This window comes from Rhinolophus sinicus, chromosome 15 (genome assembly GCF_057876585.1).
Source record: "Rhinolophus sinicus isolate RSI-liver-muscle chromosome 15, RSI-T2T, whole genome shotgun sequence".
Lineage (NCBI taxonomy): Eukaryota > Metazoa > Chordata > Mammalia > Chiroptera > Rhinolophidae > Rhinolophus > Rhinolophus sinicus.
This window is the reverse complement of record NC_142515.1, coordinates 19,059,538-19,080,083: the sequence shown is the minus strand read 5'-3', so window position 1 is coordinate 19,080,083 and position 20,546 is coordinate 19,059,538. Positions and strand designations below refer to the sequence as shown.

Genomic DNA, 20,546 nt, shown 5'->3' with positions numbered 1-20,546 from the left:
ATCTGGCCAGTTCCATACTTGAAAAGACTATGATCTGGATTTAGGTGGACAATCACTAAGATTTCCAGAGGAGGGACAACTGTTCACACCTATAGGCTCTGGATAGTGATCTATCTTCCCTCCAGAGTCTCATCAGTAATTCTGTGAAAAGAAATAATCCATTTTTCCCCTACTAAATCGCAGGGGCAGATCATAATTTGTAGAATATAATGGGAAGTGAAATGCCAGGTTGAACAAGGTCAAGGTCAGATGCAAATCTGAGGGGTTACCTGCTGCCTGCCTTTCAATTGCACTTCACTAGCAAATGTGGCTCAACAGGGCTTTCCATGACAACTCTGTTCTTTATTATTTGCACACAGAGAAAATTATAGAGGTGAGTCTTCCACCAAGTGAAAAAGTGGCAGTTGAAAGGAGGGTGTGTGCTAGGAGGTGGGCCATGCTACAATTTGGGGTTGTTAATAAGGCTGTTATAGGAGGTTCTCAGGCCATCTTGGAAGATTAGAGATCATGGGACTAGATTATGGGTTTATTCTAAGTAAATTGAAAAGCTCCAAATACTAGAGGGGGGAAAAAGCCAATGTTTATTTAGAGGCTGAGAGGAATCTTATTTTTAATCTATCTGCCAGATCTGACTGAAATCTCGTAGTTTCTAACATAGTAACCAGACCAAGACTAATCATTTTAACCAAATGTATGGAGAAGAACAAGAACAACAACAACAACATCATAATAATCCCCACTACAGAGATTGGTGAGTATTTTGCAGTTAAAAGGAGGAAGGGGAAGATAAAAAGATCGAAAGGGGAAGTAGAGCGAGAGCCAGAGGGAGAGCGAAACACACACAGAAACTCTAATACTCAAGAAGTAGCAGAAATGAGAAAGTGGACCCCAAATAGCCAGTGGAGGTTCTCTGGAGCCAATATCACTCTTTTATTATAAACACTCATCAGGGCATCTTAGCATGGCAGTGATCAAGAGGAGTCATGATTTATGATTTGTATAAAAGTTGTACCTTTTAAAAACGATACTATGCATATCAAGTCATTTGCTTCTCATAATACCCTCGTGATGAAAATAAGTAAGATATAAACGGGTACAACCCCTGCATTTTGTTCAGCCACTTGCTTCTTTCCCACTTAATATCTTGGACAGTTTGTCATGCCAGTATGAATTGACTTATCTAATTCACTGTAAACACTGGAGGGTACGCCACAGTGTGGATATACTCTGAATACCTTAGCCACTGCCTACAGCAAACACTCTTGCATATTTTTGTTTGTTTGTTTGTTTGTTTTGGTGAAGCTGTAGTTAGGATCACCGGATTAGAAATTGAGAAACAGAAGACCGGAAAGTCCAAGACTCCAAGACACAGCTGGTACCCTTGCTCTCAAGCTGAGATCCCTCAGAGCTGTTGTCCTGGTGACGCGATACTAGCAGGAGCGTGGGCCACACTGCTGGGAGAAGCTGAAACGGCACCCGGGAGACTCACCTGCTCCAGGTCCTCGGCTGACCTTTTGTTTTCTCCTGCCGGATCCTGATATGGCAAGACAAAGACTTCAGCAGCCGTGGGTAAGCCAGGGAGCACCGCCACCAAGACGTGCTGGTGTGAAACCCCCGTGGCCTGAGGGAGAGAGAGATACAGAGGCATGCGTAAGGCTTGAAGGAAAGGTGACGAGAGGGGACCAAGTATTCAGTGGGGAGTGGGGGCGGGGGTAGTAAGAAGACACAGGGGTAGGGGTGGGGTCCAAGCAGGGTCCCGGGCAAGCCAGGTACAAAGGGATGTGAGAGGCACATTGGGCTGTAAGTCAGGCTCTGGAGGAAAATGGTCCAAAGTTTGATCTCAGCTCCATTCCTATTAGTTTCAACATTTTATTTCCTCTGCACCTATTACATACCCCAAATAAAATAATTGGGATACTAGTAGCACTTGTAAAAGGGTGCTTTTGAGAATTAAATGAGGTACCTATGAATCGTTTGTTAGAGTGCCTGGTGATTCAAATGTTAGCTCTTCTTTCTACAGGGCATCTCTAGAGAGTGGACCCTGCCAACGAGAAGACTCTCACTTACTGAACTTTATCATCCGCCCCTCCTGCTATAACCTGTTTTAACCTAGCCTCCTCCTTCATTCTAACACTACAGTTATTTCTTCAGATGAACCAGTTACATCTTAATGACCTAACCTAAGAGAATTCCCCCATCTCACAAGCCTCAGGGACCTGTTGACGTCTCCGTATCATCAGAACCTGATGACCATTTCATGGAGCACTCAGAGCCCTTCACTTTGCCATGCGAGCCTCTGGTTAAAATTACAGAGATCACTCAAGAACTTCTACTTTATCATATTAGGTTGGTACAAAAGTAATTGCAGTTTAAAAGGTTAAAAATTATTGCAAAAACTGCAATTACTTTTGCAGCAACCTAATAGTTCCTCTGCCCTCTTTTGAGCTTATGTCTCAGGGCTTCTCTAGAGCCTCTAGAACCTCTCCAGATGGTTCTAGAATCAGCAGCTCCAATCCCAGCTTTTCTTTCCAGGGGCCAGTCAGAATGTCATTCATTTGGTTGTTTTACTAGGGCTTCCAACAAACATGCCAAAAAAGAACTTCTCATTTTCACCCGCAAAATCTTCATTCTACATCGGATGACTTGAGGCAGCCCTTTCCCAGACACCCTGGCTTGAAGCCTTTCATTCGCCTCTGACACTATACTCTGCTTTCCATGTTGTCTAATCAATCTATGAGACCTCGATGATTGGACCTCCACACTAATAATCCTACTGGTTCCTTTCTGTTTAAATATCCAGGGTTAATATCCCGATTCAGCATTTACACTCTCTCCCATTGGTTTTTACAATAGTCTTCCCGTTTCCAGGAGACAGGCTACTACCTCCAGGTTTAGTTTCATTTAGTCCAACTCAGATTGTGTTTTCCTGTCCAAATTCTTGCCATAATTCCCACTACCAACTGGATTAATATATATTCAAAGCCTTCTGCAGTATGGTCCCACCCTTTCTTTCCAAACTAATTACCCACAATGCATACAGTTATCTTACGCTCCAGCCAAATGGAATCATGTACAATGTCTCAATATTCCAGCTTTTCCTGCAAATCTTTTTGTGTGTGCCATCTCCCCCAGAATGTTTTTTCTCTACATTTGCTGCTAGAACCCTACTTATCCTTCATGATACTTCTTCAAGTCCACTTGTTTCAATATATTTTTCATGATTTCCCAACTAGGTGATTTTTTATTTTGAACTCCACCTTTATACCTTTTTTGAAGTAGCAAGACATTCCATTTATGGGTCCTTACCATGTGTCAGGTATTGTGCTAAGCATCCTGTTAATATTATGTAATGCATTCCCCCCCTCCCCAACACACACACACACACACACACACACACACACACACACAATGACTCTATGATGCAATTATTATTATGCTTGTCTTTGCAGGTGAGGACATATCACAGATTGGGGTCCTCGGGAGGCTGGCTCTGAGTTTGGCATTTGGGGTGTTTACTAAGGGTGTTCTTGGGATCAACATCTACGGGAGTGAAGGGAAGGAAGTAGGAACGAGCAGAGGGAGAAGCTGAGCTGTGATCAGGAGACCTTGCACAGAGTGAGAATGGTGCTTCCGGTTTGTCTGAGGTTACACTGAGATGGCCAGGGCTTTATAGAACTGTATCAGTTAATCACAGGATGTGAGCACCCTGGAAAGGGACTTGACAAGGGGCAAGACAGCTGAAGCCTCTGCCCATAACACTCCCAGCAGCTAAGACAGGACTCTTTCCCTGAGTGGGGATCGGAGCAATGCATCTCTATTTCTGTCACAGGACAGACGGTAGATGGAGCAAAGTGAAACAGCAGCTCAAGGCCATCTAGATAGTGAGTGGTGACACTTAGTTTGGGGCCTTGGTCTGTCCTAAAGCCTCTGTTCTTAACCAGTGCTCTACTGACTCCCTTCTCCCAACACTGTTTATACAGCAGCTTCTGTCTCAGCTAATCTCATACTGTTTTATGACCCTACTGGATTTTTAACTCAGAGATTATGTATCAACCATCCTCATCAAATAGAAAAATGTTTACTGAATGACTCAATTCAAGATTTCACTGTGAAAAGTCAACAGAAAAATCCCATTTGATGAGGAAAAGGCAACAGATTTTATACCCAATTCTGTTGTGTAATGACAAAGAAAACTACAAATAAGTTGACCCCAAATTGTACCTCTTGCAGGGTTTACGAAGGTACACTTGGCAATGTGGTAGGTACTTCAGGACTTAAGGAAATGGCCAAAGGCAGGCTGGGGCACTAGGAACCAGGGGCTGGCTCAGCTGCCTCTTAGGATTGGGTAACCAAGGAGTTTTCAAAAGCCCTTCCACCAATCACACCCTGTGCTGAGGGATGCCGAGCCAACCTGTTTATTCTGCATTTAGCTGATTATGCTACGTACCAGCCTAGAAATATTGATAAGCAGTAAGTTCTAGCCTACTGGACAGCTGGAGGAAAGGTGAAGGCCCAGGGCAAATGATCCCTAGACAATGAATGTGAAATGAAATCAGCCTGGAAAACTGTTCACAGCTGAGCTAATGCCTGGTGGGCAAATCACCTAGAGGTGTTGGACAGCTGCGGGGGACATCTATAGGGACTTGGATTCCTAGAACACCATAGACCAAAGGGGGTGCGCAGTGGGTTCACTGAAGGGTGTTTAAGTCATCTCTTTTGGACAGCAGAGGAAACAAACCAGTTATCACACCAGGGCCAAACAGCTCCAATGTCAGGAGGGTCTATTCCAGTTGGGCCTGTAGTCTGGTAGCTTCGCCCCCTGGTGGCCATAATGTTTACTTACCCATGATGCCATGGATGCTGAGTCATGAAGACAAAGGTGAAACAGCATTTACCCGGAAGAGCATGAAAATACCCCTTCTGCACCCGACCATTCCACTTATCCCTGCTTTCCACATAATCAGGCAAAGGACGGCAGTAGAGTGGAGTGGTTATGACACCATGAACTCAAATTCAAAACTTGGTCTGACTCCCACGCCTGATTTTTAACTGCATGACCTTGGGCAAGTTAGCTCTCTAAATTCAGTTTCCTCACCTGTCAAATGGGAATAATCATACTCTCCACATCACAGGCTAGGTTTTCTGTGATTAAATGTGTTACCAATGCAAAGCACTGAGAAGAGTTTCTGAAATAATGTACATGCTAAATAAATATCAACAAAAATAAGGGTATGAATATGGGGAAGGCCAGCTCTTCACTAAAAGGCTGGATGCGAGATGGGTTTTCTAAGCAGAGGTTATCTGAATGCCTTTATCCCATATCTCTTTGTGTCATAAGGCACAAACATGTGTTGGGTGTGAGAAAGAATGTACAAAAAAACCCTGCATGAACTTTCCTTTGGGGCTAAGAACATACCCTCAGGAAAAATCTCTCAGCTCTGATTTTCTGGGTTTGTGCAATAACTCCCAGTAGCTCCCTGCCGATATCTGTGCTCTAATCATTCCTGAGAGTGGAGTACACAGGGGAACATGCCTATAAAGAGGTGTCTTCTCAAAATGGCAGTGAAGTTGGCTCAGAGAGGGATAAATCCCATCGCCTGGTTATTTTTCCCAGTAACCCCAGGGAGCTGTGTTTCATAGGTAAAAACCCAGACATGGGACTCAGACCCTTCACTTCAATTTTGCAGCTTCATCATTTATTAGCTACGAGGCATTAGACAAGTCATTTAACTTCTCTGAACCTCAGTTGGTCCATCTGCAAAATGAGGACAATAATGCCTTCCTCTCAGGGCTGCTGTAGGAGAGAAATGACTTTAAAAGAACTGGGACATTGAAAGATGACTGACCATCATGTATGGGGCACTCTCTGTGCTGCTATGCTCACCATTCATGGAGCTAGAACCTGGGCTGCTCTTACTAATTGGACCCACACTGTGTCTTTCAGTATTCTGTGCAGCAACTGACTTCACACTTACTCATGGCTCATCAGGAACCCTTCTATACGATTGTCACAAACTTCCATGTTCTTCTCTAAGCAGAGCTAAGGACCACATGTTTGCTCAGTTTCACTGCCCCTCATAGCATCTGTGATGTGTCTGCAAGCGTGGGGCTCAGCTATGCAGATATCAGATCTCCCACAGGCTCCAGCTCTTTCCTGTCATTTGTTTGCACAAGGATTCCCTCGCCATGATTCTCTTTAAGGACAGAGAGGAAATGTGCCTGGACAAGAGAAGGAACTGTCTGCACTCACCTCCACCAGGGATTTTTTGATGACTCGGCTGATGTCCCTTCTCCACTCGGGGATGTCCGGGTTGTATTCGTCCAGGTTTGGAGAAAAGGACAGGCGGAGAGATCGAAATTCCTCTGGGGATACAACAGTAGAGTGAATACTGTAAGTCAAATAGTTCTCTCAAAAAGTCTGTTATACTTTATGTTTTATGCAAAGCCCTAGTGGAGGGTTTCTTTTCCCCCACACTCACCAGGGAGACCCCACTACAAGACAAATTCAATATCCCATCCCTGTTACCTCCCAGCTCCTCATTTTCCAGGCCGAAGCCCTAGGCTCTGGCTTCTGCCTAACTCGGCAGCCTTTGTCCATTGTTCCCAGTTTCAGACTCTTCACTCCTGGACACTACATGACTTGGAGTGCCCTGAATGCATTGCAGGTTTATGACCCCGGGTCTTTGCACACACTATCTTTGCCTAGCATGCCCCATCCCTCCCAGCTTCCACGTACACAATATTCATGCTCTAGTTCAAGCATTTACTGACTGAATACCCTCTCCCACCATGTTTTAATGTTATTTTTTATGGCACACCTGTTTTGCACATACTTTGTTTGTTTTGCACATACTTTATACATACATGTTTGCACATGATTACATAATTACTAGATTACATAATTATAATTATTATTGCAGTCATTCTACGGCTATGTTGTGTTTGCATGAAAGTTTCCTTTAATGGAATTTTAAGCTCCTTAGGTCACGGGTTTGGTTAGCTGTCTCCACAGCCCCTGACTTAGTCCCGGTCCTCCAGGAAGTAGACAGAATTATAAAAGAAAGGGTTTTATGAGGAGAATCATCTCTGAGACAATATGGCGGGGAGCCAGAGAAGCTTGGAGCACCGGCAGACTGTGATGCACGAAGGACACTCGCTGGAAGAGGGAGGAAAGATGAGTGACTGCTGTGCAGTCTGAGGGAGGTTCACAAAGATGGTGGGGAGTCCACCAGCGAAAGTTAGCCAGGGGAGTCCCCTGTGTCCCAGGAAGGGATCTGCCTTCATATTCCTGTCCCGCTCAGTCATTGGCTGGGATCAGCCCATGGGAGGCGTGGCCTTGGCCGTAGCATGGTGATGGTTTCCCAGCACAGCCCTGGAGATCTCAGCACAGCATTTGGCATATGGAATAACACTGCATTTGGAATAACATTCCATTTCTTACCATGGCCTTCGTAGTCCCGCACAAGCCTGTACTTATGTTCTCTCCTTTGACTGACTTTCATGCTCACTGTTCATGGGGCTAGAACCCGGGCCGCTCTTACTGATTGGACCCACACTGTGTCTTTCAGTATTGTACGCAGCCGCTGCCTTCACACTTACTCATGGCACATCGTGAATGGTTCTATACGATTGTCACAACTTCCATGTTCTTCTCTAAGCTGGGTAAGGACATGCACTCCAGGACCCTGTCCTTCCCTCTGTTCCTCTATTTGCCATGCTCCTTCCCACGTTAGTACATTTCCACGTCCCCAGATTATTGCATTCTCCACTCCTTCTCATCCATCAGTCTCTCCCAGGAGAAGCCTTTGCCACCAGCAACCTCAGGGATCCTCCCTTTCACCAACTCAAACCCCCTTCCTCATATGGCCTCATTTGTCCTTTTCATATTCCTTGCTATTTAAATTATTTTGTTTTCATTGTCTGTCTCCCACTGGAATATAAGCTCAATGAGGATGGGGCAATGTGTCCCTGAGCCCCTTTGAAATAGTACCCCGTTCATGGTAGATTTTCAATTAGTCCATGAGTCATTTAATTTTTTGTTGAATAAATTACAATGGAGGCTCTCTGTAATTTCTGCCTTTACTTATTCAACAAACGTTTCTTTCTTGTCTGAAGCATGTGCTTGTGTTTCAGCAGGGGCTCAGCAACATTGGCAATGCCGATTACACATTCAGGAAATATAAAAGCCCACCTGTGCATTTCCTAACAATGCTAAAACGTATTGGACACAGGCTCTGACGACTCTTACATTAGAAGGTGTGGATGGATGGCAGGCTACCCCAAAGATGTGTTTTCCAAAGCTTGACTCGTTTATGAGCCTCTGATCACCTATGTGAATATCACCACTTCAGTTCTGATAGAGGAAGGAAATGCATACTAATTAGCAGCTTGGCAAATAGCACCCACTGAGTCCTAACTTTTCACTTTGAAGATACAAGTTTGTGTGTCAGTTTCACTTTCTTAGAACGTCTTCTCAAACTGCAGAAACTTTATCTAAAAGGGACGATGTTTATCTGCATAAAAGGACACAGATGAGAAAAATGACACAACTCCCTCTGTAATTACTTAGCATGCTTAATAGCACAGCAGGCAGGGAGAATGGCTGAGAAACGTTATACTTAAGTCTATTCAACAAATAAGGGATGCAGGCGAGAAGACTGCAAAGGGAAACACCAATAATATCTACCCATATACATACATATCCATATCTGTATTATCTGTCTATATGGTAGCTGCTGAGAGAGATACATTCTATTACTTTGGAACACGCAATTGTAAATTTTTTCTCTTTGAGATGTAAATCTTCTGTAAACCAGGAATGGCTTTGTCAACAACCTGGGAGACATCTCTGAATTGTGATCATCAAGAGGACAGGACTGCAGCCTCTGGGAGGGGAGGAGCCTCACTTCCATAAGCGCCAAGTAGCCAACACCGATGGCCTAATCACATTGATAACCCCCTCACCCCTGCAGTGCTCCAGTACTTCTCCACTAGCTCACCCCAAAGTGTATAACTCTCCCTGCCTTGTGTTTTAGTTGAGTTCAGTGTTGCCTAACTCCCTGTGCTGCAATTTGCCTTTAATATGTCACAAATGTCATTAAACTTTTCTAGTCATACATATGAAACTCTGGAAAACTCATCTGATTAAAGATAAATTAGGGATGTTTGATGGCTCAGGAATCTGGTTAGAGGAGGGCGAGATCACTTCCCCTGCTCAAGCTGTTAATGAAGAGACCTTTTTAGATGAAGATAACCCGGTTGATTCTCTTTCAGATGATGCCTTTACAGAGATTTTTAGGAAGAGGAAAAACTCAGAGTAGCAAGGGGGTGGAAAGTGGTTAGAAACATTCCCTCTGAATTCAAGTTTTTAGGCTCTGTTTATTATACTTATCTCATATTTTCTCATTTGTAAAACAAGGATAATTATAGCATCTTTCTCATAAGTTTGTCTCATAAGTCTGTTCAAGAAAATACATCATATATGTCAAGTGCTTAGAACAGATGCTGGCAAGAGTGTCATCAATGTTAATTACTACCACTTCCAACACCGTTATTGTCACTGGATCTGTCACTGAACAGTGCAATGACTTTAAGCCAGTAATTTTCCATTTCTGGGCCATAATTTCCTATCTGTAAAATGAGTAGTTGGACCAGATAAGCCCAAAGACCTTCTAGATTTAGAGTTCTCTCTGTGGTTATAATGAGAAGGTTGCTGATATGCTTAACCAAGAGGACATCTGCTGGGCTAATGGGTCAGTGCCTATTAGCGACACCAGTGACATCCAGGAAGAAAAGAGAGGAAAAAGAACAGCAGGGGGAAGAGACAGCTAAGTAGGGTGATTTTAGAGCCTGGGCCCTGGTATAGATGGGCTGGGTTGGAAGCCCAGCTCCACAACCTACTAGCTGGGTCAGTCAGTTACCTTTCTGAAAAAATGAGAGTAATAATGTCATCTACCCTGTGTTAGCATTGTTAAGATTCAGTGCATCCCAGAGTGTAGACAGGAGATGGAGAAGGAAAGAGAGACAAAAGTTCTCCCTTTTGGCCACCTGGCTGGGAGGTTGCCTCACTGATGGGACCTTGTGAGGAAAACTAGTCCTGTTTTATTTTCACGTACTATTTGGGCTTATCATGCCTCTTGGGGTGGGGGAGGGAGGAATCTAACACCCAGCCATGCAAGGAATATCATCCTGAGACAAGTTCAAAGTTGCTTACAAATTACTTTCTGAATTTGAAGGTCAAGTTGGCAAGATGAGAAATGAAAAACAGAACCTGAGTCAGAATCAATTAATTCTGGAACTGGGGCAATTGATATTATCTGGACCACAAGCTAGTATCTGCCTCTCTCTCTCTCTCTCTCTCTCTCTCTCTCTCTCTCTCTCTCTCTCTCTCTCTCTCTCACCTATCTATCTCATTCTCTTCCCCCTCACTTTATCCCTCTCTCTTATACTCTCTTTTTCTGCACAGTATTTACTTTCCCTATCTATCTTCTTTTAAATTCTTGGGGTTTTTTTTCATTTTACTGTATTTGTACCACTTCCATATTAACATTACAGTTTACATTTTTACCATCCACTCATAACATTTAGCGCATCCATCTGAATAGCTTTCTATGTAGAAAATATTTCCCCAAATGAGATCAATTTGTGTGAACTGTTTTTTTCAATCTCCCATTTTCAATCAATAATTCCACCTTTCCACTTCAGTAAATTTTCATTCCATTACTACTCTGACCATATTCAATTTCCCCAATCGATTGCAAAATTGTTCAAACCAATGTCCAGTCTACAATGGCACATGCCATCTGCTTGATAGGACCCTTCCATTGCTTTTTATCTAGGAGAATTTATTTATTTATTTATTTATTTATTTATTTATTTATTTACTTACTTACTTTTTTTTTTTTTAATACAGTTTTGTGGAAAGATTTTCAGAGTATTTATACATTGGTAGATTCCTCTTAATAATCAAGACTTTAAAAGTTGAACTTTTAAAAAGAGCCTCAATATTCACCATTTTCTTTTAGAACAGGTTTGTGCTATTCAAACACCACCAAAATGCCAAATGGAATGAAAGAGCCTTACACATAATGAAGGTCACTCTCCCCGACCAGAGGTGAGTGAGCGAATGGTCGCTCCATGTGCACCAGTCAGGTGAGAAAACAAAACAATAAACCCTCAGGGGTCTTGTGACCACAGTTTTGCTGGTGAACCACATCTTCCCTAAAGGAGGAGACCAGACCTAACTCAGCTCTTCCTCAACTACTGCTCTTTGTGCTCTGGGTCATAAACTGGGTTAACCTCGGTGGCCATGGGCACCGTGGTACCAAACGACTCCATCCGAGCAGGAGGGCGGCTCAGTGAAGACGGAGCACTCACCATACACCGCGATGGTCTTGGTGTCCTGCAGGATGGCATTCCCTGCTGAGACCTGCACGGTGATGGTGTTCATCCCTTCGGAAGTAAACTTGAATGATATGCTTCCCTCCAAGGTGATCAAGGGCTAAAATAAATGAGGGCACAGAGTGAGGGGGACGCTCTTCACTCGCAGATGAGATAGCTAGTTCTGAGCCACCAACAAGCTACTGAAATCAGAGCAGGCTCTGTCTGGAGAACCCAGTGCAACTGACTCCGTCTACACCTACCCATCTTCTCAAGTCCAGGCCAGAAAGGGGCTAGTTGAGCCAAGACTCCAAGCAGCTCTGCCCATTCCTTGTGAATTTGACACTTCTCTTCCCGTACCACACTGACTGAGGGCTAGGAAGCCTGATATCCCACTTGATGGTGGGATATATGTTCACACGTACATCTTTATGGATGTACTTGTGCATTAGGTTGGTGCGAAAGTAATTGCAGTTTTTGCAATGATTTTTAACCTTTTAAACCGCAATTACTTTTGCCCCAACCTAATACGTCTTTATGGATAACCTACTTGTGTCAAGCAGATCCTTTAACCCAAGGAAACGTTCAAATCAGACCAAAAAGAGGGCTTATATTAATCTAGATTTAAGCAGTAGTCACTGGAAATCTATCAGCTGCAAGTTGTTTGTCTCCAGAGCGTACTGTTTATAATAAACTATAATGGAACACGGCAACCATGGACACCAACACCACACTAGTTAGACAGGCGTGACCTAGTGTGGCTCGGCTTCCTTTGAGAAGCCCTATCAGCAATTTCCTGGAAGCAGCTGCTCTGGAAACAAGTATTAATTGGACAGTGGTTTGAGGACTAAAAAAAAAAAAAGAAAAAGAAAGAAAAGATTTGAAGTTGTGCCTGTAATACAATTGGATACGGGGGCCCTAAGGGAAAAAATTATTAGCCTACTGACCTCCCTCAACTCACTCCCTGCAATCATTTCATTCCTGTCTTTTCTTAATTAATTTTAAAGTCAAAATTCATTTAACTCCCTGTAGGGCAAAGAGAAGTCTAAAGGCAGCACAAGAAGTCTACCCAACGTGGTCTGTTGAGAATTCGGTTTTCTACTGAAAGGTAAATAACAGGAGACATCAAAAAAGTGGTTTCATATTTTCACCTTCCAGTACTAGCTTTCAGAAGAGTGACAAAGTTTTCTGCTCCTCCACTGTGGGTAGTGGGCCCAATTTTGGCTGAATTTACATGCATCATTTCGGAAGTAATAAAGAAAGGGCTACTTTTCAGCTTAGTTATGTTAGCAGCGGTGAGAGAGTCCTTCCACTGTCAGGCTTGTAGCAGGGTCTAGGGCCAGGGAGGTTCCTTCCTGGCCTGTGCAAAATTATGAGTATGTCTGAAGTTAAAGCCAACACTCAGCTCTGGGGTAGAAAAAGATTTGCATTAAAATAAAATGCATTGCATTGGAAGAGCAAAGTCATCAAGCGAAAGCCATAATGCTGAAAGAAGGAGGGCCTTTCCAATCCAGGGCAGTCTGTCCTGGGGCCCTGTGGGGAGGGAGGCTGTGGGTAGCTTGGTCCTCCTGACTAAATGGGGAGGCAAATTTCAGTTTCTGAGAATGGAGTGATTTCGACACTGGAACAGAGCATGCTGCCTGGTGTGAGAAGAATAACATTCATGGAGGCATCAGAAAGCCTTGGATCTGTCCTCTGCATGCAGCACCTGAATCCGAGATTGGAGCAAGTCCCTTTGTCAGTGTCATCCTTACTTTTTTTCACCTGCAAAATGAGGGACTTAAGAGTAAATGAGGGTAAGGGCTTTACTGGTTTTAAAATGGCTGCTGACTTTTGATCACAGGGAATGTTTTGGGAAAACATAAATGGGAAAGCTGACTTAAAGAAGAGATCTGTCTGATGCAGGGTGAGAGACCATTTAGGGGTTGGGAGGTAATGGGCCTCTGTTGCTTTTGCCTGACCAGTATCCATTCACCCCTTTTCCTTTTGGGGACAATTCCCTCCCTTGTCTTGGTCCCTGTGGTTCTAAGCAGGCTGACTTTAACACCTCTCTTTCCACCCCCAGCAATGTGATCAAGGCCTAGCCAATGATACTCCATTCCAGGACTTGTGTTAACATTTTTTGGAAAGTGACTTTCTCCGCTCAGCTGCGAGGGTATAGAGCCCGAGCTGCTGCTAAGGGTCACTGCAGAGGACAGTCCAGCTGGAGAAGAACGCCAACACAGAGGAAGGCAGAGGCAAGAGGCAGGGGGTGGGGCGGAGCGGAGAGAGAGAGACAGAGACAGAGAAGCAGAGAGAGACAGCGAGACAAACAGCACAGATTGATGAGATAACTGGTGCACAAAGAGCCTGCTGGCCCCACAGCGAGGCCTACGCACAGACTCTTGAGTTAAATAAGCCATTTCACTCTTTTTTTGGCTTCAGCAAGTTTGAGCAGAGCTGCCCGTAGGCCCCGCGGGGAAGGCCGACCCACCTCCGTGTTGTTTCCGTACCACCACACGTAAGTGAGGGTGCCCACTTGGCTGGGCCACAGCACTGCCGTCGCGTTGACCTCTTTGTTCTTTGTGGTGACAAAGGGAAGAGACAGGTGGACATGCTCCAGGGGACCTGAGGTGCAAGAGAAAAGAAGAAGCACAGAGAAGGAAGAGCTTGCTTTGCTTTTCCTTCCCTGCTCTGAAGAGAATGCATATTCTGCCTGGAAGCCTCTGAAACATCACAGTCATGTTTCCTGAGGGAAGTGCGCAGGTGCTTTTTCTACTTTGGAGAAAGGGATATAATGGGAATGATTGTGTCTCAACATTTTCCATTTACTGACTTTCTTCCAGGCCTAGAACCGGAGTTATTTATATGTACAAGTTTTACAATGTACAAGTAATTCATGAAGTCCTTATATGAACAGGCGTAATATAGGATTTCACGGAGAGATGTTGTCTTTCCAAGAGGTTATACCCTTGGTGGTAAACCAGGATTGTGAAACTCTCACAGAATCCATGTTGGGCAGTGGGGGCGCAGGGGACTGTGGAACAAAGCCCCAAACCACTCTACATATAATTATCCTTTACTATTTATTGGAGTTTAAGGATCTCTGTGTGTGTAAAAGTGTGTGTTAGTGTGTGAGAGTACATATGAGTACTTGTATGTGTCTATATGTGCATGTCTCTAAAGCTGCCTGATTAGGCAAGCACAGAACAAATTGTGTTTGGTGTTGACTTAAGCTTGTCCACCACAAAAGAATCATGAGTGGGTAGAGAGAGCTCTGTGGTTCTCAGAATGGGCTCAATTAAAAAAAAAAAAGATAATTCTATTTACGGAGGCCATTAAACAGAAAACTTAATCATATGAACAAACACATAAAATATGAATAGCCTCTTCATAGAGAACTACTAGGACCTTTCCTATGATCCCTGATCTTTTTGTTCCCAGTCAAAATGCAGTTCCTTCCAGCCTGAACAGGACAAAAATCTACTACCCCCACCATTAGTCCAGGTGGTAGAGAAGAAAGTGGTACCGCAGACCTTTCCATTTGGTTTAATCATTGCCTCTTCCTCGGCTTGACCTTTAAATCCGTTTCCTAGAGTACAGTGTTTGGCCTTTTCCTCCCTCCATATACTCTTCTACTGAGTAATATCATCCTCACCCTGACCTTCAATCATACACTACACACTTAGGGCTCTCAAGCCACCTTCTTGACTCCAGACTCAATTAGCAGCCGAATATTCCTGGGGAACCCATTATTTCCCCCACCCCTCATTCTGTAGTCTCCATATCTTAATGAATAAAACCAGTTTACCTCGGGGAGCATCCCAGAAGCTGAAAGTCCACCTACATTCCTATTTCTTGCCACCCACATCCACTTAGGAAACCATTGATTTGGCTTCATAAGTATCTCTGTAGAGCTCTGCTCACCCCCCCCCCCCCCCCCCCCCAGTCCTGCGCTGGTTCCTGCAATGAGCTGCCCTCTCACCGGGACCACGACAACTCTTTTCCGACTTTCCTGCCTCTAACGCATCCCTACTCTGATCCGCCTTGCTACTTTATGGGCTCAGTGCCTGCCTCCTTCAACAATACATACGCTGCACCAAGTGCCAGGTGTCCCCGGCACCTAGAATAAAACATATGCTGCAGGGTGAGGGTAGAGCAAGTGCACAGACCTTGAGGAAGACGTGGCTTCCCATGTTTGAGGAAAAGCAAGAAAGCCCAAAGGGTACAGGTGGAGAGAGGGAGGGCACAAGTGGACGCCAATGAGATCTAAGAGGTATTCAGGACAGAGCATGCCTGCCTTGTAGTATGCATACGTGTGTTTTCATGAATTCCTTCCTGCATGTTTATACAATTATGCATTCAGACAAATGTGTGGAGTTTATCCTTCAGATTCCCACATCCTCTTGCATTCATTTATTTCTTACATGTTTAACATACTTAGTTCCTGCTGCCCCCAAAACCTATCTTTCATGAATTCTTTTCTGCACATGGGATACGGTCGGCCCTAACAGAGCTGCAGAAGTGAACCTCCAGCCCCCGGAGGCCTCGAGCTGGCTGGCTCCTCTCAGCCCAGAGCTGAACAAGCTGGTGATGCAGCTTCAGCAGACAGGTGCCTGTGATGCACAAAAGGGACGGCAGGTGGCAGTGCATCACTCCGTATGAATCTTCCTGGCAAGGAGGTTGAGGGAACTGCAGAATTACCTGCGTAAATTGGGTTTCCCTCCTCTTTTCTTGTTTAGCCCTCCTGTGCTGCAGGAAACACCGTGCCTGTGTGTGCGTGTGTGCGTGTGTGTGTATATGCGTGTGTGTGTGTGCATAGAATTTGTTCTGGAGGCCTCTGACCATCAAATTAAATAATGTATATGCATTATATTGCTGATTGTCTGAAATGTTTAAAAATCCACTAGAAGAAATAACAGTCATTCAGAATATAAAGATGAGATCCTAACACAGAATTACACGTCAGTGTTCGCAAGGACCCTTCTAACCCGTTCAAAGCAGATTGTGGTGCCTCAGTCCAGTTCTCATTCAGTAGGTCTGTGATGGGGCCCAGGACACTACATTTTTGTCATGTAACTTTGGGGCAGGTGACTCATTAAACCACACTTCACAAAACTCGAGTATGATATTTGCTGGCCAATATAACGATCATGTGAAGAGTTGCAAAGTTACACGGGTTTCAAGAAACTGATCACTACTCTAAGATGGGGCCAGAAAGACATCTGCAAGTGACACCTGCGTAAAGATGTAGTTGAAGAGAGAGGTTTGGGAAGAACTAGAATATCCGGATATCCACTTCATTTTTTTTCCCCTCCATTCTGCAAATTTACAGTTTTCAGTGATTTTTTTCTGCATGACTGGATTAGATAGCATAGCTTGCTGAACAGAAATCTGCATGTTCTCTCAATTCTCTGCCCCCACCAAGGCAACACTGCCTGCACTACGCGTCTTATTAGTCTGCAAAGAAGCAGAGCACGGTGAATACTTTCCCCAAGGAATTTCCAACTGTCAGGCTACAACAGATTGCCCAGCTGCCCGGTGAGAGCTGCCAGCCCACTCCTGGGAAACTTATAGCTAGAACATCATCTCCATTTGTTTCTGATGACCTTTGCAAACCCCTATTTAAAAGCCTCTGATTTGGAATAAAATCACCTTCTGAACTGGAAAGTGGAGGGAGTGTGTTCAAGACCAGCAAGGGGGGAGGGGAGAGAACCCCAGGCAGTGGAGGAGGAGGGTTGAGTGAGAGGGGCAGAGGGCAGGCTTGGCAAGCTGAGTCAAGACTTACTGCTCAGAACCCACTAAGCACATGGGCACAGGCTGTTTTGTGATCATGGAAAATCAAGCTTCACCAGTTGACGGCGCACAGCATACATGTTTCCCCGAAAATAAGACCTAGCTGGACAATCAGCTCTAATGTGTCTTTTGGGGCAAAAATTAATATAAGACCTGGCCTTATTTTATTATAATATAAGACCGGGTCTTAATATAACATAATATAATATAATATAATATAATATAATATAATATAATATAATATAATATAATAATATCAGGTCTTATATTAATTTTTGCTTCAAAAGGTGCATTAGAGCTGATTGTCCAGCTAGGTCTTATTTTTGGGGAAACACAGTAGTATGCTCCATGGACCGTTTAACAGAATGTACCCTCCTCACATGATACAGAAAAAAACCTAGGCTCAGAGGAAAAGAGTGACCTGCGCAGGAGTTCAGGCCAGCATCTGGACCTTACAACTCCCAGCTCAGCCCAGCGCTCATTTTTTGTTTTAGCTAAAAGCCACACACAGCTCCCCCATCCTGGCACTGTGGCACCAAAAACTGCCACGATACCCTTCAGGTTTGAGATCTGGGGAAGTGTGAATCAATTATGGTCTGTTTCTGACTTCCTGTCAGTGTAAAATAATGTCAGAGTCATGGTCCTTCTCCAATCCTTGTTTCCTCCATCTGAAAGAAAGGGCCAGTGTTGCCTGTCGTGATACAGCATTGGGATGGGCAAGAGTTTGTGTGCGTAGTTCAGCAAAATAGGTCTTGTAGGAGAGAGGCACCAAGCAGAGGTGTCAGAACCTGCTGAAACTGCTCATGACATGGGTTTTAGATTTATGTGAGTTAACGAATGTTTGCAAATAATCCTTGATAGTATAGTTAGTACAAAAGAGTTAATTCTTGTCCCCAAGGCCAGGCCTAGAAAGGGGTTCTATGCTGTGAGGCATGCTTATCCAACCACTGAACCCAAGATGAGTCTAACAAAATTAATACTGAACACAAAAGTTTCCATTACAAATCATCGTTCACTACGGTTAAGGTCAAATCGTTTAGCTACTCAACTAAGCTAATGAGACCAAAAAAAAATTTTTAAATGCAAGTGAACAGAGAAGCTCATTTCTTTTAGAAGTCGTGGCTTCAGCAACTTTTAAGCTTGAGTAGAGGCAAGCTCTGGGCTGTTTTTCTTCCCAGGATTTAGTAAACCCGGGAGAGGAACCCCTCAGGAACATGATCGTTTTTAGGGGTGGGAACGAGTCCACAGGGTGACCAGGATGGTGAGCTGTGGATGACCTCCATGAGAGACTCTGGAAAACTGAGACAAAAAGCTGCTGCTGAATTTTAAATCAGTATCTACATGTGGTTAGAGTATGGTAGATGTTTAATATGTATAGGGAATGTGGAATAAAATGCCTGTAATTCTGCAGGGGAGCAGCTCTCTCACAAAAATCCCTGTTACAGAATAAGCTGTGGAAAATGATACGCTGCTAGGTAGGCGGCCAACCTCAGCAAATGTATTGTCACTTGTGTTGCAAGTTATTTTTGCTAATAATAACCAATGTTTGTGATATATTTTTGGAAGTTTTATGATTTTTCCGATGATATCATCAGTTGAGATTATTTCTTGGTAAGAAGCAACTCCAGAAATTCTATATAGGACAGCTTCAGGGTGGCAGACAGCAGGAAGGGGGCATACGGAAGGTGCCGTGAACTTAATGTAGTTGTGTAGCAAATACACTACGTCTAACTTAAGTGTTCATGTTCCTTCAGGATGACCTACAAAGATGTGGAGGGGGGATCAGGGCTGGGGGAAACTCAGTTCCTCTAACCCCAAGCCCCTGTTGGCCCTGACAATGACCTTAATGATCAAAAGCTGAGATTGGAGACAGACCTGAGTCTGCAACCTGGCGCTGCCAGGTAGTAGGTCTGCAACTTCAAATGGGTTATTTGAGCTCTCAGAACCTCCAGTTTTTTTTGAGTTAAACTCCACACATGCCTCTTACTTGGAAGCATCTTTGCTGGCTTCTTTGCAAGTAGGGTTTCTAGTAGTACCTATACTTCATAGGGTTCGTTGGAGGAGTGACATCATTCATACACTCAAACAGCTTGTTTAGCATAAAGCCTGGCACCCAGGAAGAATAAAAAACAAAAACAAACAAACAAAAAACCCTTTAGCTGTAAAGAGGGAGGTGGAGTTGGCAAATGGGGAATCTTGCCTGTTTAGGGACCTTCAGACACCTACCCTAAGACGCATTCGTGGCACTGTTTTTGCTAAACACAACTTAGGCATTATCATTGTCTCTTCATACTCAGTACCCCTTTGGATTCCTCAGTGGGAGAAAAGCTTGAACATTTCTTGGAACTATTTCCTCGTGTGCCTTCCTTAACATAGGTTACGCTCTTTCCCTCTATATCATTTTCTGTCTAACAACAAATCATCCACAGAGAAAGCCCAAGAAACACACTTGAAAAAAAAAGTGAGCAACAGTCTAAAAGAATATCAATCGCAAGACATAATATGGGAGAAGAATAATCAGATAGGGAAGAATTCCTTTCCTTGTGCTAATTCTCAATGCATTAGATTGGGCCATACGTGTAACTTGCTTTTGAACATTTCTGACCCTCCCGCCCAAAACAGACACATTCATATTCAATCAAAGAGCTCAGCAAGTTGCTTGGGCCTCGCTCCCAGGCACAGGTGCTGTATCTTACAGGCATCTGGAAGACGCATAGTAAGTGCAGTGCACACGATTTGAAGCAAGGATCATTCAATGCCACTCCCTGATTTTCTCTTTACATGCTCCCTACTTGGCTCTCTTCTTCTCCCTTCCTTTTCTGCTACATAGAAAGCGTCTAGATATGAAAGTTTGGGCTCCATTTTAAAAGGACACAATATTTCAATGACGTCAGAAAGCAACAGCAGGAATAACATACAAGTTACATGTAAGTACAGGACGGCGCTGTCAGACCCGAGACTGTTGTCCACCTGCACGATCACTCGGAAGATGCCCACGTGGCGGTACACGTGCTTGATCCCGTCTTCCATGGAGCTGAGGTTCACGTACGACACTGCGATGCCGTCGCCGAAGTCCACTTGGATGAATGTCCTCTGCACGTCACCCTGAAAAACAGCCCGGCATCAGAGGAAGGGGAAATCTGTGCTTGGCTGTTTCTGTTCCCGGGGCTGGGTTGTCCTGGTCTCTGGCTCAGGCACAGAGGCAGCCTGCCTCTCTCCTACAGCTGGGAGGGTCTGTCTGTGTTTGGCAGAATCCTGGTGACATTCCCTGGCAGACAGACATTTACGAAGATGGATGTTCTCCAAACCTGAAGGGCACCGACAATCCAAAGTTTCCAGATTTGGAAAATTAAGTGTTTGATTATCAGCCCCAATTTGATATTCAATGCCTT

General features: G+C 44.2%; 1 protein-coding gene across 7 annotated transcripts in view; it reads right to left on the bottom strand.

Annotated features, from left to right (window-relative positions):
• Positions 1 to 20,546, bottom strand: part of SORCS1 (sortilin related VPS10 domain containing receptor 1) — a 458,014-nt gene that overhangs the window by 27,158 nt on the left and 410,310 nt on the right. For all 7 annotated transcript variants that reach the window (XM_019725092.3, XM_019725090.3, XM_019725087.3 and 4 more), the window contains exons 19-23: positions 20,073 to 20,259; positions 13,853 to 13,986; positions 11,377 to 11,500; positions 6,251 to 6,363; positions 1,490 to 1,621 (exon numbers count right to left, since the gene is read on the bottom strand). In XM_019725092.3, the coding sequence (XP_019580651.3) occupies positions 1,490 to 1,621; positions 6,251 to 6,363; positions 11,377 to 11,500; positions 13,853 to 13,986; positions 20,073 to 20,259 (690 nt within the window). The remainder of the gene's footprint in view (positions 1 to 1,489; positions 1,622 to 6,250; positions 6,364 to 11,376; positions 11,501 to 13,852; positions 13,987 to 20,072; positions 20,260 to 20,546) is intronic.